The 13,166-nt window shown below is 40.1% G+C and overlaps 2 protein-coding genes across 5 annotated transcripts in view; one reads left to right on the top strand and one right to left on the bottom strand.

Moving 5' to 3' along the window:
- Nucleotides 1-880: 880 nt before the first annotated feature.
- atad1b (ATPase family AAA domain containing 1b) lies at nucleotides 881-8,123 on the bottom strand. 3 transcript variants are annotated; one of them, XM_076298042.1, is made up of 10 exons: nucleotides 8,103-8,123; nucleotides 6,719-6,911; nucleotides 6,447-6,545; nucleotides 6,005-6,125; nucleotides 4,652-4,852; nucleotides 4,047-4,153; nucleotides 3,297-3,386; nucleotides 3,163-3,213; nucleotides 2,891-3,033; nucleotides 881-2,529 (listed from the first exon to the last, which is right to left on the bottom strand). In XM_076298042.1, exons 2-10 carry the CDS (start codon nucleotides 6,890-6,892, stop codon nucleotides 2,406-2,408), a joined length of 1,110 nt encoding a protein of 369 aa, XP_076154157.1. In that variant the 5' UTR covers nucleotides 6,893-6,911; nucleotides 8,103-8,123; the 3' UTR covers nucleotides 881-2,405. The 3 variants fall into 3 exon arrangements, with proteins under 3 accessions (XP_076154157.1, XP_076154159.1, XP_076154158.1); XM_076298044.1 differs by lacking the exon at nucleotides 8,103-8,123 and adding an exon at nucleotides 8,038-8,057; XM_076298043.1 differs by lacking the exon at nucleotides 8,103-8,123 and adding an exon at nucleotides 7,797-8,021.
- Nucleotides 8,124-9,947: 1,824 nt separating this feature from the next.
- The window catches only part of ptenb (phosphatase and tensin homolog B), a 25,614-nt gene continuing 22,395 nt past the window's right edge, over nucleotides 9,948-13,166 (top strand). The window contains exon 1 of one of the 2 annotated variants that reach the window (XM_076298038.1): nucleotides 9,948-10,707. In XM_076298038.1, coding sequence (XP_076154153.1) covers nucleotides 10,629-10,707 — 79 coding nt within the window. In that variant the 5' untranslated portion in view covers nucleotides 9,948-10,628. The remainder of the gene's footprint in view (nucleotides 10,708-13,166) is intronic. The other variant, XM_076298039.1, reaches the window with a different exon arrangement.

Here is a 13,166-nt window from a genome sequence, read left to right as displayed (position 1 = left end):
TAGTTTTTTACATAACAGTGTCAAAACTGGCTTCTTACAACAAATGTACTTAAAAAAAATGTTGTGCCTTCTTCAAAACAAAGCATGTGCATTCAAGGTGCCAACTTGAACATATGTGAAAGTGGATTTTAAGAGGAAATTACATGTTACTGTTTTTTTTTTTTTCACCCATGGTTTTTGGTGGATATTCACTCCCTTTTTCTCCACTTCATGGGTAGGTGGGTCTTCGTGTGCGAAAGGACACAATAGCAGTAATGTCAGATCCTCTAAATCTATCAAACAAACAGAAATGTACAAGCCGATGTCTACAATTGTCCATTAGCTGTGATATCATCTATTACTGTCTCTTTTTAGGGTGCTCCTAAGATGAATCAAATTGATATTTTTCATCTTTGTCACCAAGAATGTAATACTGCACAAGTATTTACTTCTAATATGAATTAATATGCAAAAGTATGTGTGTGTTGGATTGGAGGAGCATCAACTGTGAAAAAAATACTATTGAATGGATGTTGGGTGTTTTATTTAAAAAAATATATATATGCACAATTTCATTGAAACAAAGATTATTGGATTTTCCTATTGGCTTCTGGTCACAGCCTGAAAAAATGCAACAGCATATTTATTGATTTCCTAAATGGTTACTGAACTGTCCTGCATTACTGAAGTGTTGTCCTATCTTTAATGTGAACGTTATGAGGTATCTTAACAAAAGTTCATGTGAGAGTGTCACTCCTTTTTACTACATTCCACAGTCATCCAGGTGAAGGTAATGTGTTCAAGGTGTGGATGATCAGAATCAAATGTCAATTAAAAGGTTTAACCAATACTATATGTGAAGTCTTACATGTATGAATGACAAGAGCGAATGACAAACTGCAACTTTTCATCACTTATTTATTACCATTAACTTAAGATACCATGATTTCTAAATTTAAAATTGTGTCTCACATAAAGTAAAACAGACAGTCAACTGATAAACAAATTCTCGTCAGAGTGAACTCAGCGTCAACTTTATCTGCTCAATAAATTTGATATTTACACAAGACTCCACCAGAGTCAGAAAAGTGATCATATTTCCACACCTATTCTCTGATACTAAGTCCAACTCAGTGTAATTTCACTAAAGCATATCAAACAGGAGTCTGCAATACAAACTATATCTTACAGTTGAAGAATATTTTCCTTGAAGGTCTGTGTACTATCCAATGTTAGACAGTGAGTAAGTGTGTGTGTGTGTAGTGTGGTATATCAACAATGTAAAGAAGCAAAACCAAAAATTGGAAGCAAAACATGTACAAAACATCTGCAATGCTTCCCTCTAGTGGCTGGGCAGACACTCATCACAAGAAATAAATACTGCACTAGCAATATACTATCAACATGTTCAACTGGGTTACACATTGGACCAACTCTCTGTCTAGAGACTAACGGCTCCCACACACAGCTGCGTTCCGTCAATGCATGCCAGTGGGTGTTCCCGACGGTAGCTATGCAAATGACTTGAAGTAAAACCGTAATGTGATTGGTTGGTGCCGTCCGTAGATTGGCTTGATTGGCCGGTGCCGTCTGTCGGTGCAGCAACAGCTGAACTCAACGTGAGCGGCGGGAGAAACGCGACGCGACGGACCCACAATTCAGTTCGGCAACGGATCACGTGAGCCCATGTAAAGTGAATGGGATGCGTCTCCAGCAACGCGAAGCACGCAGCTGTGTGTGGGAGCCGTAAGAGGCCATAATCAATGTAAACTTTTATAAAGCACTTCAAGTAAGATCCTTATGTTATCAAACAAAATAGGAATCTCCACCAATATTAGGATGCATAAAATTCACAATTTGTTTTCTTGACACACACACACACAAACATAATCTGTTGTCATCTATGAAATGGACTTGGTACATTATGAATGCATCACCTCTTTTAGACCCTAACTGAAGAGGGTACCCACATGCATGTAGAGAGATGTAAACGTAGACTTATACGTTCACACACAATGACCAACAATGGGACACCTCTGTCAACGCAAGTTAACAATGTTCACAGCATTTTAGAAGTCATGAAACGGTAAGAATTTCATGAATATCCAAACACTTCAACAAAAAGAGGATATCTGGACTGATGTTACAGTATCAAAAAAAGCTATATTTAATAGCTGGATGGCAAAGATGAGGGAGGAGGACAATAAAAGGCGTTAAGCCAAAGGCCTTCTCCAACTGTCATCAGGAGACACATATGGCTACTTGACAAAAAGCCAGTCCAGTGACAAAGACCATAACCCAGTATGATATGAGGAAAAAATATACATATGCCTTTTTTTTTTAAAGAAAAAAAAAGAAAAGGTGATCGTAGACCGTAGAGGTTTTTCCCGGTGAGAGGACAGGGGACGGTTGTCCTCAGGGGAACTTTAGTCCAGTGCGGCGTGCAGGAGGACAGTCTGTCCCCCGGCCGTCTTGGACTTCTTCATCTTCTTGATGGCCTTCTGCAGATCCTGCTGCTGAATAGGACGCATGAAGTCCTCTTCTAGACTACTGCATGAGGGAGAGAGAGAAAGAGATGGTTAGGTAGAGGGAGAAAGTGCGAGACAGAGGAGAATGTAAAAGTGTGGTAATTCATATTGACCAGGACAGTCATTTTAACCACAATTCCTTAAAAATGTAGCTCCTTATTACACACTTACGGAACAAGAAAACCATACCTACACAAAGCTTACAAAATTGTCATTTATATATATATATATATATATATATATATATATATATATATATATATATATTTCAGAAGTGAAAAACATTACAAAATGTTCTTCCTCTGATGTTCATTAAAGGAGCTCCTGTGATTTTAACCTCTTCAATGTGGTGTGGGTGGGGGAGTAAAAGATGCTATGGATACCTTTCGCCGGTGCTGGCTGTGCTGTTGCGTACGCAGTCTCGTACGCAGAGTAGCGCGGCATCCCGACACATCTCCCTGAGGTCACTTCCTGAAAAGCCGTCCGTTTCCCGGGCAATTTCACACAGGTCTACGATCGATTCCACCTGGACCAGAAACAAAATGGTCAAACACAATTATTACCGTCAAGGTATGATTTGGAGGCTACGCAGATAGGAGGATTTTATTAGCCAAACATTGTCAAAACAGGGTTTTGAAATGAAACTGACACTTACGTTCTCATTTTCCAGGATAAGCTTCAAGATTGATTCTCTTTGTCTGACATTCTGGAAGGTATAGAAAAAAAGTAAGAACCTTAACCACCTTCTTTCATCCAACACATACTGAAGAATCAGCATATGGCACTCACAGGTAGGTTTATGTGGAAGCGGGTGGGCATCCTCCTCAAAATGGCCGAGTCCAGATCCTGGGGCCTATTGGTGGCTCCCATGATAATGACCTGGACAGAGACAACAGCGCACAGAGATGAGAGAAAGAGAAGAATGGCATTTGTGTTATCTAGTTATCTGACACCTGCAGTAGATTAGTTTGTTTTCCAATATCCGCCAGAGTTAGGCTAGGAAAACCCTTTCTGCTACTTTCATGCAAATAATGTGCAAATCATTATATGTGTGAAAGCTATTGGACTGCAAATATTTTAAATAAATGCAAACACTGTCCCTTCATATAGCAATAGTATGATTACCCTAGCCCCTAGATAAAACAGGCAACTTCATCTGCTTTAGAACGGCAACCTATAGAACTATTCAATCTATACCTCCCAATACACACTCACATTTACTGGTACATTTATCTTTTTAGTACATGAACCAACTTATAGTGCAGCACAAGGATTCTGTTTTCTAATCGGATTGTGTCCACCATAGATAGCGTGTCATTCCCATAGCTTTGGTGCTATGGACCCTTTCAACAAGGTAAACAAAAACAATGCTTGAACATTTTATTTGGGCCCCAATCTACTTCCTCTGCATTAAGATAACATATGGAATGTTAAAAAGGAAGTCTTGTGGGGCCAACTATGATGCTGATAATGAAAATTCCATGAAAGGAATTTGGTAAAACACTTGGTAAAACAGGTGAGCTGCAGCGTTCATTGCACCTGGCAGTTGAAGTCTGTGTCCAGGCCATCCCACAGGCTCATGAACTGGGCCTTCATCATGGCTGTGGCCTCATGGTCCGAGCTGGAGCGGCTCCTGAGGAACGAGTCTGGCAAACACAGAGATCAAAAGGTCAACGGGGACGCAACACAAGCCGCCCAAAATGTATTCAAAAACCGATTATAGGTCAAGTATGTGCAGAACTTTTTAGTGTTAATAAGTATATTTTCCTAAATCAAACCCCTGGCCTTGAAAAACAGATTTCTAATCATCAGCTGTCAATATAATACAAATTGACTTTCAGCTGTTGCTATTGACATTGTACATGTAGATGTACACTCTTATCATTACGGTCATCATTACATATAGTTTAATCCTAAATAGGATACCCTTGGACAAGATAGGATGCTGCATAGTTTATCTTTTATCTAGCAGAAGATAGGATGGTATTGGATGGGATGAGCTTTACTGATCTCTGATGAGAAATCCATAATGGCAAAACAACAGGGACACTGTAAGCTGATTTTTTTTTTGTTGTTTTTTTTTTTTTAAAGAAGAATAAACTAAAAGGAACAACATGTAAGCAAGTTGGAATAAGCTTGTTTACCGATCTCGTCAATGAAGATGATGGAGGGCTGGAGCTTGATGGCCAGGGTGAAGACGGCAGCAGCCAGCTTCTGGGACTCGCCGTACCACTTGTCTGTCAGTGTGGACGGCTGCAGGTTGATGAAGCGGAAGCCAGCCTCCTTGGCGGTGGCTTTGGCTATCAAGGTCTTACCACAGCCAGGGGGGCCGTAAAGAAGCACACCTTCAAAAGGAACATTGTTTGGTTAGTTAGCTAGCGACTCAGTGCTCCAGTGGGTCTCTGCACTGAAATCATATTATGTCATTTAGTTCTAAAGTTCTAAGTATATCATAGGTAGGGGGTCGCAGTATTGAGGTCAACTGTTCCACTGTTTGAGCAATTCTTGTCATGAACTTAGTAAACCCGTGTCTCTGGTGGTACATAAGTAATGGGGTTCTAGTTGAGCTAAAGCTCGCTGTCATTAATAGACTCCATGCCATCTCCCAACATGTAGAATATACTGTAGCTTCTATAAGCTTATATAACAGGACATAACCTTGGTCACGTCACACAGATCCTACACAGCTATAGGCTACACTGTTTTGCCAGTTAGTTAATAATCCATGTCAGGCTTTTTAAAGGTATACAGTGGGGAGAATAAGTATTTGAACCCATGCTAAAGTTGACTAAAAAGAAAAATATAAAAACATCGGTTAGAAATTGATCTTAATGCCTTAATTAAAACAAATAGTAAAAATCCAACCTTTAAGGACACCAATTTTCTTAGTGAATGAAGAATGTATTGTAATGTAATGTAAATAAATGTTCTTCCTTAAATTACAGGGGCAATAAGTATTTGACCCCTATGTTAAATTCCCATAGAGGCAGGCAGATTTTTTATTTTTAAAGGCCACTTATTTCATGGATCCAGGACACTATGCATCCTGATCCAGTTCCCTTGTTCCCAACATTCGTTTACCATCAAATTGGCTTCATAAAGGTGTAAATCTTGCAGAGTATAAGTATATATACTCTTTTGATAAACATAGATGCTTTTTCACTGAACAATAAGAATAATAACAATCAGCGCACATATTGTGGAAATTTCAGGTGCATGGTTTAGGGACAAACCTAGGCAAGTTAAGTCAAAGTGTTGCCATCATGCCACATGGCCATCCATATACTGCTCTTCCTTTAGAGGGTTTAGTCCTTACCCATAGTTAACTTACATGGGTATAAGGCTGTGCAGTATGACAAATGTCACTACAGGTGATTTCATATCCAGATATGTACATAATAGATATCACATATCAAATCACAATCACTATATCTGTCAGAGAAATCTCTCGTTCAGCCCTACTTCACATGCCTCCAGTGTCCCTTAGAGCTGCTCACCTTTCGGGGGTTGAAGGAGGCGGGAGCCTTCAAACAAGTGCCTCTTCTGGATAGGCAGTATGACTGTGTCCTTCAGTTCTGTGATCACCTCATCAAGACCTGCAATGTCGCTCCATGTGATCTGTTCACACAGGACAGAATTGAATATCTTGCCCCACAGAACCTTGCTATGATCAGTGCTTAATTCCAATTCCTATGTTACGATACAGTGTTGACCATAGGAAAGCATTAATTGTAAATCATAAAACAATATGATAGTGGCAATGTATGATTTAGCAACAATCAGTCCCTTAATGCATTACTTCACAGACAAGAGTTACAAGTCCATACTACCAATCATGACAAAAGGCAAGTCATACAACTGCAGACAAGCAAGGTTTTGTCTGCCTATGAATTCTCACGAGACAAAGTGAAAGAGAATAGGTATACGTCTTCATCTTACTTGCATACTGAGAGGATCCACCAGGTGGGCAGCAATGCTCATCTCATATTCAGAGAGTTTCACGTTCTGGACACCTATCTGTCGCATCAGTTTCTCCGCCTACACAAAAGTACAGTTGGACATTTAACAACCAAGACGGCATACGATAAAATCACGTCCAAACTATTGACAGTGTAATAAGCAGTATAGTAAGCAGTTGTGCGAGCACAGTATGAGTTACATAATATTTTAGATAGCCAAAAACTGCAGAATAGTTTGAATAGTTTTCTTACCTGTTTTTGTGCTTCAACCTTCTGTTTTCTGGTTGGGTCAATGGCATCCACCATCCATTTGATGGTAAAGTAGGTGACTGCACCAAAGATGGTCAGACGGAAAAGTAAGCCAATTACTTCATTGCGACCCAAGGGTCTGGCAATGTTATCTGCTGGAATCTCCTTCAGAACCATCTTGGCTGACCTGGACTCTCTGTGAGGTAAATAAAGAATCAACAAAAACGGTACGGTGAACAGAAACAGCTATCAACACAGTACAATGTTAACAGGTCAGTAGTAACTGATACAATTAAAAGTTCAAAAAATACAATGTCTAATAAAGAGAGTTTAACCTGACGTTTACGTTCGTATATAATTCAGCAAATTATGAACCCGTTGTTCTTTTAATACCACAAATAAGCACTGCATTGACCCTGGTATGACACATCACAGTACAAAGTTCACAGTTCCAGTTTATGTTTGCTATGGACCCTTTCAACAAGGTAAACAAAAACAATGCTTGAACATTCTATTTGGGCCCCAATCTACTTCCTCTGCATTAACCCTTAAAGGTGTAGGTTTTTGAACATTCTAAGTTCCGCAACAATTGAAGGTTCTAAAATTCTATGTTGAATTCAATGAACCCAGATATTCTTTAGAATGTTAATTTCCCAACATTCCCGTCACACCAGTGTGACGGTACTCCTTTAAGGGTTAAGATAACATATGGAATGTTAAAAAGGAAGTCTTGTGGGGCCAATTATGATGCTGATAATGGAACTCTCTTGAAAGGGTCTATAGCTTCCATTTCACTTTCATTTTCGTTTCCTTCACTATCACACATTCCTTCAGTATTACAACACACAACGAGAAACCCCAGGTGTTGGTCGAAAGTGAAGTATCGAAGGATAGTTCAGTTGCATTAAATTTTAGTGTCCAAAGTCGATAACGTTAACTTACTTGCCAGTAAACACAGGTTAGACTTGTGCCTTGCTATCGTTAGCATTTGAATTGTGGATTACTAGCGTTTGGAAAATAGTCGTTCGACAAGACAACACTTTTCAACTTGTTAACAACAGCTTTGCCATTACAGCCATACCTGAGTATCGACAAGTTGTTGTGTTTCTAGTTCGCCATAACATGCTTGAACAGAGTGAGCTAGAAGTATTATGAAATTCCCTAGCATTAGCTAGCTAGCAACGAATGCATATTAGCTACAGTTGACCTTCCAGTTACCAGTTTCGGATGATTACAGAACGTCAGTAGTTCAGCTAAACCAGAATTGTCTTATTGGGGAAAACATCCGCGTTCATCTCAAACTATATTTAAATATCACATACATTCAGTGTATAAAAAACTCTTCCTTTTCGCCAACTGTGGATGCAAGAGATTGCCTGACACTCACCTCCGCAATACTGCTCCTTCTTGTCAAAATTGTCACTCACCTTTTGCCTCTGTAGCGCCATCTGAAGTACCGGAGCGGGATAATTAGTTCAGACGTAGGCTTTTACAGACAGTAGCAGAGACGGTTGATGAAGCGGCCTAGTTGTATCTAAAATATTATTCTTCCAAAAATGTCATGCCTGTATTTTATAAGTAACTATTCAATAACTAATTATAATTACAGCTGCAGTTAAACCTAGATTAGCAAGCAGCATAATTCAAGACATAACTTATATAATAGGGCCTAACTCTACTTCATTCTGAGTGATTAAATAAAAAAAATATGATGAGGCCTCTGGCCTACTAATACAAATACGGAAATCATTATAAAAGCTTAACAGGCAATCTTTGTTGGAATGAAACAATAAGCCAAGTGTACCTTTGGTTATTACCAACATCATAGCTTTGGAGTATTGCAAGCCTGTCATATTTCTCACAAAAAGTGTTTTAATATTCTAAAATGGCCTCATACTCTACAACACTGGTTGCAGTTTCGGTTAGAGATGACTGGAGAGTCTGGCTTCTTGGTAGTGTGAAAGTGGGTCTGGCCTACACATCATGACACTGCGGGGGTTGGGGGTCTGGTCTAGACTGTGTCTAGGTCTTAATAGGTCAACTCTGCAGATGACATTGAACCACATGCCAATGTGGACTATCAATGCCTTTTTCCCACATAGCCAAATAACATACAGTACAGTTGTGTTTATTGAACACTTTCTGTCAAACTGAATAGCCTACAGGTCATGATGTTGGTATGCTTGAAGGATTTGCCTGCTGTGACAATAAACACAGTGGCCTCGATATGTCTGATTTAAGTTATGTGTGTGTGACTCCAATGACACGTGTACTTGACTACATTGTGTCTGCCCGCACATATGACAAAACCTACGTTATTTTTTTCCAAAACGTGTGTTTACCATAGGCGTTAACACACTCCACACCAATGACGTCTAGGTCTAGGAAATCTAGCTCTGTGTCCCAGACAGATGGCGCTGTCGAATCGATAGTTGACTTTCTGCCACGGCTAGAACATTCCACCTCTGTCCCACCCTACTGAAGGGGAAAAGAGCAACTTATGCAGATTGCAAAAAATCGTTTGTCAAGCACACACTTTACAATACAGATATGTGATGTATATCCCGCACTTAAATTAATGTTTTTTACTGACAACTAGAGCAGTACAGCGAAATCACACCAGCGCCATTAGGCCTACGAGTTGGCGCACTGGCTTACTTTTTTCTGCTTGCGTACGCACTTATCTAGTTTCCTGGCTCCCATTGCAGGTTAGTCAAATGAAGCATTTGAAATAACAGTCGCAGATATCCCATAGAAATCACTCACTTCACAATTAACTAGTAAGCCTATTTTCATAACTTAGTTATGATTCGACTACCATCTTTGCATAAGTTACAATATAAAAGGGGGACATAAAAAGCAAGACAATGACATAGCACACAATGAATGTTGCAAATAAAGCGTTACGGTAAATGTGTGAAAATCAGATAAAATATTGGAAACTTCCCCAGTTGCGGACACGTGACTCTGGAAGAGAAATGAGATCGCGTGTGTTGCGTAAATGTCCCTCCGCCATCGATGATAAATCTCATTAATGTAAAACTACGTCTCATTCAGATTGTCTGTGGCTCAAATACTTCAATGTATCAATTTCCATAAGTATTTAAGAAACACGTGATTTCTGTCATCATCTTTCCATAACTATACCCGAGAACGTAATGTTAAGGGAACTATTTTCGCGGAGGAGAACTGAGACCAAATGGGACCAAATCTAACCTTTTTCTATGGGAAGCCATGATGGAAGTTTGAGAGCAGCGGAGAAACAAGAAAAGGAAAGGGGACATGCATGGAAAATCGTTGAAAATGATTTCGTCAGAAATACAGTAGCACATTTTCATCATCAAGGTGGAGGCTGTCAATCAACCCCGAAATTTGTTGGAATTTTATGACCGTGGATGATTCGATGGGAGGTATTTTAGCGTAAATTCGTTTTTTTTTTTTTTTTTAAATATACGTGCTAGCTAACTATGGAGCTAGCCAGCTAGCCAGTCGCTATCCAGAGCCACAGTACGTGTGTGCAAGTCGTCTGTCATAGTTCTGGCTTTGGACCGTCGGAGAGGATCCTCTCCGCCTTTGCAGCTCAATCACGGCGGCTGCGACGGTCTCAGAGACTTGGCGTGCTTTCAAATTATTGCGGTGCGAGACTTGGAGGATTGTCTACCTTTTCACTTGGAGGATTGTAAGCCAGTTTGTGGGATCTTGGAAGCCGGGCCTGCGGTGGCCTTCCTTTATGAGCCAGCAGCAGAAGCCATTCTAGCTAACGTTAATAGCCCTGAACGTCAGTTAGCTAGCAAGAGCTAGCTAACATAACCATTGACTTCAACGGGACAGCGAAATCAACCAAGCAAAGGCATTTTAATAAAACACAGTACTTTATAGTAAACTGGCAAACCCAAGGACACCTGCCAGAACCATGGCTGCGATAATAAAGGAGTTTGTCAGTAGAAACAAGAGAAGATACCAGGAAGATGGATTTGACTTGGACTTGACTTGTATCCTCTTTTGAAATGTCTTTATTTTTGATCTAACACTATCTAGCTGTAACGTAACGTTGACTGTAACGTTAACGTTACGTTATTACCATGAGGAGGTAATACCCAACTTTCTCACCTAATGGCTTTTCCCGAATGGTTATCGTTACTGGAGCTAGCCCTACTAGCTTTATCAGTGCTGTCAGCGTTCCCTAATACTGTTGGTTTGATTTAACAGTAGCCAGAGAGGTAACGTTAATGTATGTTCATCAATTTGGTTAGTGATCTGCCTATCTCGCAGACTGAGCTACATTAATGCTTGATTGTAACATGTCAACTATGTGAACTTGGTAGTACTGGTTGTATGATAAGGTAAGGCAGAAACACAGCCCTAGCTTATCTGAAGGGTTGAAATCTGAAGTCGTTTAACGCTGTGGTCTACTTGTGGTGAGGTAGCTGCCAATTGTAGGGACCAGTGTTATCTGACAGCTCGGAGTACTGTAGGCTGTAGTCTTCAGATGCGTTCCTCCAAATCGGCTTCTCTATTAAGCAGCCCACATTATGTATATGTCTAGCAAATCATATGCCATTTGTGAAGGACTTTTTTTTTCCTTTCCATCTCATGCATTTGTAGTCAAACAGCTTCATATGTTGTGTATAAGTAAATATTTCATTCTATGCATTACCTGAAGTAATGCGCAGGAGGTTGAACTAATGGTTTATATTTTATGGTGCCTTCAAATATGATGGCCTACATAATGCATTGGATTAGATGGAAATTGACAATCATGGCCAGCTACACAAAGAACCATTGCATCATCAACTCGCAGAAAATAGCATCCCAGCTGGGGGGGGGGGGGGGGCTTGAGAGATGGGTCATATAGCACTTGGATTACATATTGCATCGACAATAGGCTACTAAGAGTCAGTCGGCTATTTCCCTTGAAAAAATATGGATATCATGTGGTGTTGGTCGATTTTTTTTTTTTTTTTTTTTTGGATGGTGATGATGTAATGTTGGTGCTGTTCATCTACGTGGTCAGATTAATAGGCTAGATGGAGTACACTTATAATTCTTTACGTATGTGAATACTCTTTTGCAGATGTAGTCATGTCCAGGAAAGGGTTTTTGTCCTTAAGTGCAGTGAAAATGACGGATGTGACAAAGATGTGGCTGCACTTGTGTGCTGTAAGAAGGGCACAAGTAATTCTGTATAGCATCACCATAATGTGTGGTTTCTCACGGTCAAGGTGGATTTGAATGTGTTCTCAATTTCCTGTTGCCAAGCTGATGTTGCTGATTTAACTGACGATTTTGACTCGGTGTGCCTTTACCATGATACACTATCAAACTACATGAATCAGGTGCTACAGCATGAAAGAAAGTCCTGCTCTGTACCATTTCAGCACAATAAGCCTTTGCTTTTGTGTGTGCACCGTGAAGCAGTCAGTGAAATGGTGATTTGGCAAGTGTGTTAGTGTCTTATTGGGCTCATCTCTGTGTGTTGAATCATTATTGAGCGGTAGGCTGTACATGGCACGAACACCATATTGATATTATGTGTATGTCCATTGGTTCTGTCACAGTAATGGTTACCAGCACTTTGGCAGTTTGGTATGCTTGTGTCATTGGAGACAAGGGGTTCTCATAGGAGGCAGTGAAATAAATGTCCGAACATCTGTGTCTTAAGAAGTTGCTTGTGATTTTAAGCTTCAAGTCCCCTCTGTTGTTATGGCCATGCATATAATTGCCCTATGTACTGAAGGACTAAGAATATCCCCCACTAAGCGTTTTCCCAGATTGCCATCATAAATCCACACACACATTTGTGGTGTTTGGTGGTAGAGTGGTTTGAGTACAGATATCCATTGTCTCTTCACATTTTGGTGCTTTTTAGTGTCAGCAGTAGGCCTCTCTCAAACATTCAGGCTTCAGGTTAACTTTCAGGATGTTGTATCTGGCTATGCCTTGGGACACACTTTTGTCATAATACTACAAATGGGTGATGCATATATTGCCCATTAGCAGTTGCTTGTTACTGATATAAGCCTAATTCCATACCTAACTATATAAAATGTGCGTCAGCTGCTTCTTCTCCGGTGGTAAACATGCATTGTCACATTGGTCTGCCTGTGAATCTTTTGACGTCCAGACGGTCTGGATTTTGAGGTGAACTGAATAGTATCATTTCTCGTTTTTGACAGTGGTCGCTATGAAGCCATTGCAATATCTGTCTTGTCAATTAGCACGCTGAGCTACAGTTAATAGACCAAGGCTGAGAGGTCTGTTGTCTTTGCACAGCTTGTTGAAGTATTGACAAACTTGTCATCCCATCTCACAGTTTGACTCTGTGTGTGAGTAGGAAGATGGTAAGAAAACATGCATGGTACAAAAGGACAGTAAGTAGGCAGTGTTCTTCCCAAGCTGTTAGCACTCAGTTCTCAGTGTAAGAATATACTGCTCAAAAAAATTAAGGGAA

The sequence above is a fragment of the Alosa pseudoharengus genome, unplaced genomic scaffold (genome assembly GCF_046254945.1).
Source record: "Alosa pseudoharengus isolate Yale_2024_CS ecotype anadromous, Long Island Sound unplaced genomic scaffold, YU_APseudo_1.1 YU_APseudo_1.1_scf_21, whole genome shotgun sequence".
In the NCBI taxonomy this organism is placed as follows: Eukaryota; Metazoa; Chordata; class Actinopteri; order Clupeiformes; family Clupeidae; genus Alosa; species Alosa pseudoharengus.
Note: the sequence above shows the minus strand (reverse complement) of the source record. Positions and strands in the feature narration are given on the sequence as shown.

Excerpts from the sequence above, each read along its gene's own strand:
- atad1b (XM_076298042.1), bottom strand. The coding sequence starts at position 6,892 with ATGGTTCTGAAGGAGATTCCAGCAGATAACATTGCCAGACCCTTGGGT. Across the intron at positions 3,387-4,046 it reads ACACAGACTTCAACTGCCAG|GTCATTATCATGGGAGCCAC; the intron begins GTGCAATGAACG and ends GTCTCTGTCCAG. Across the intron at positions 3,214-3,296 it reads GCTTCCACATAAACCTACCT|AATGTCAGACAAAGAGAATC; the intron begins GTGAGTGCCATA and ends TATACCTTCCAG.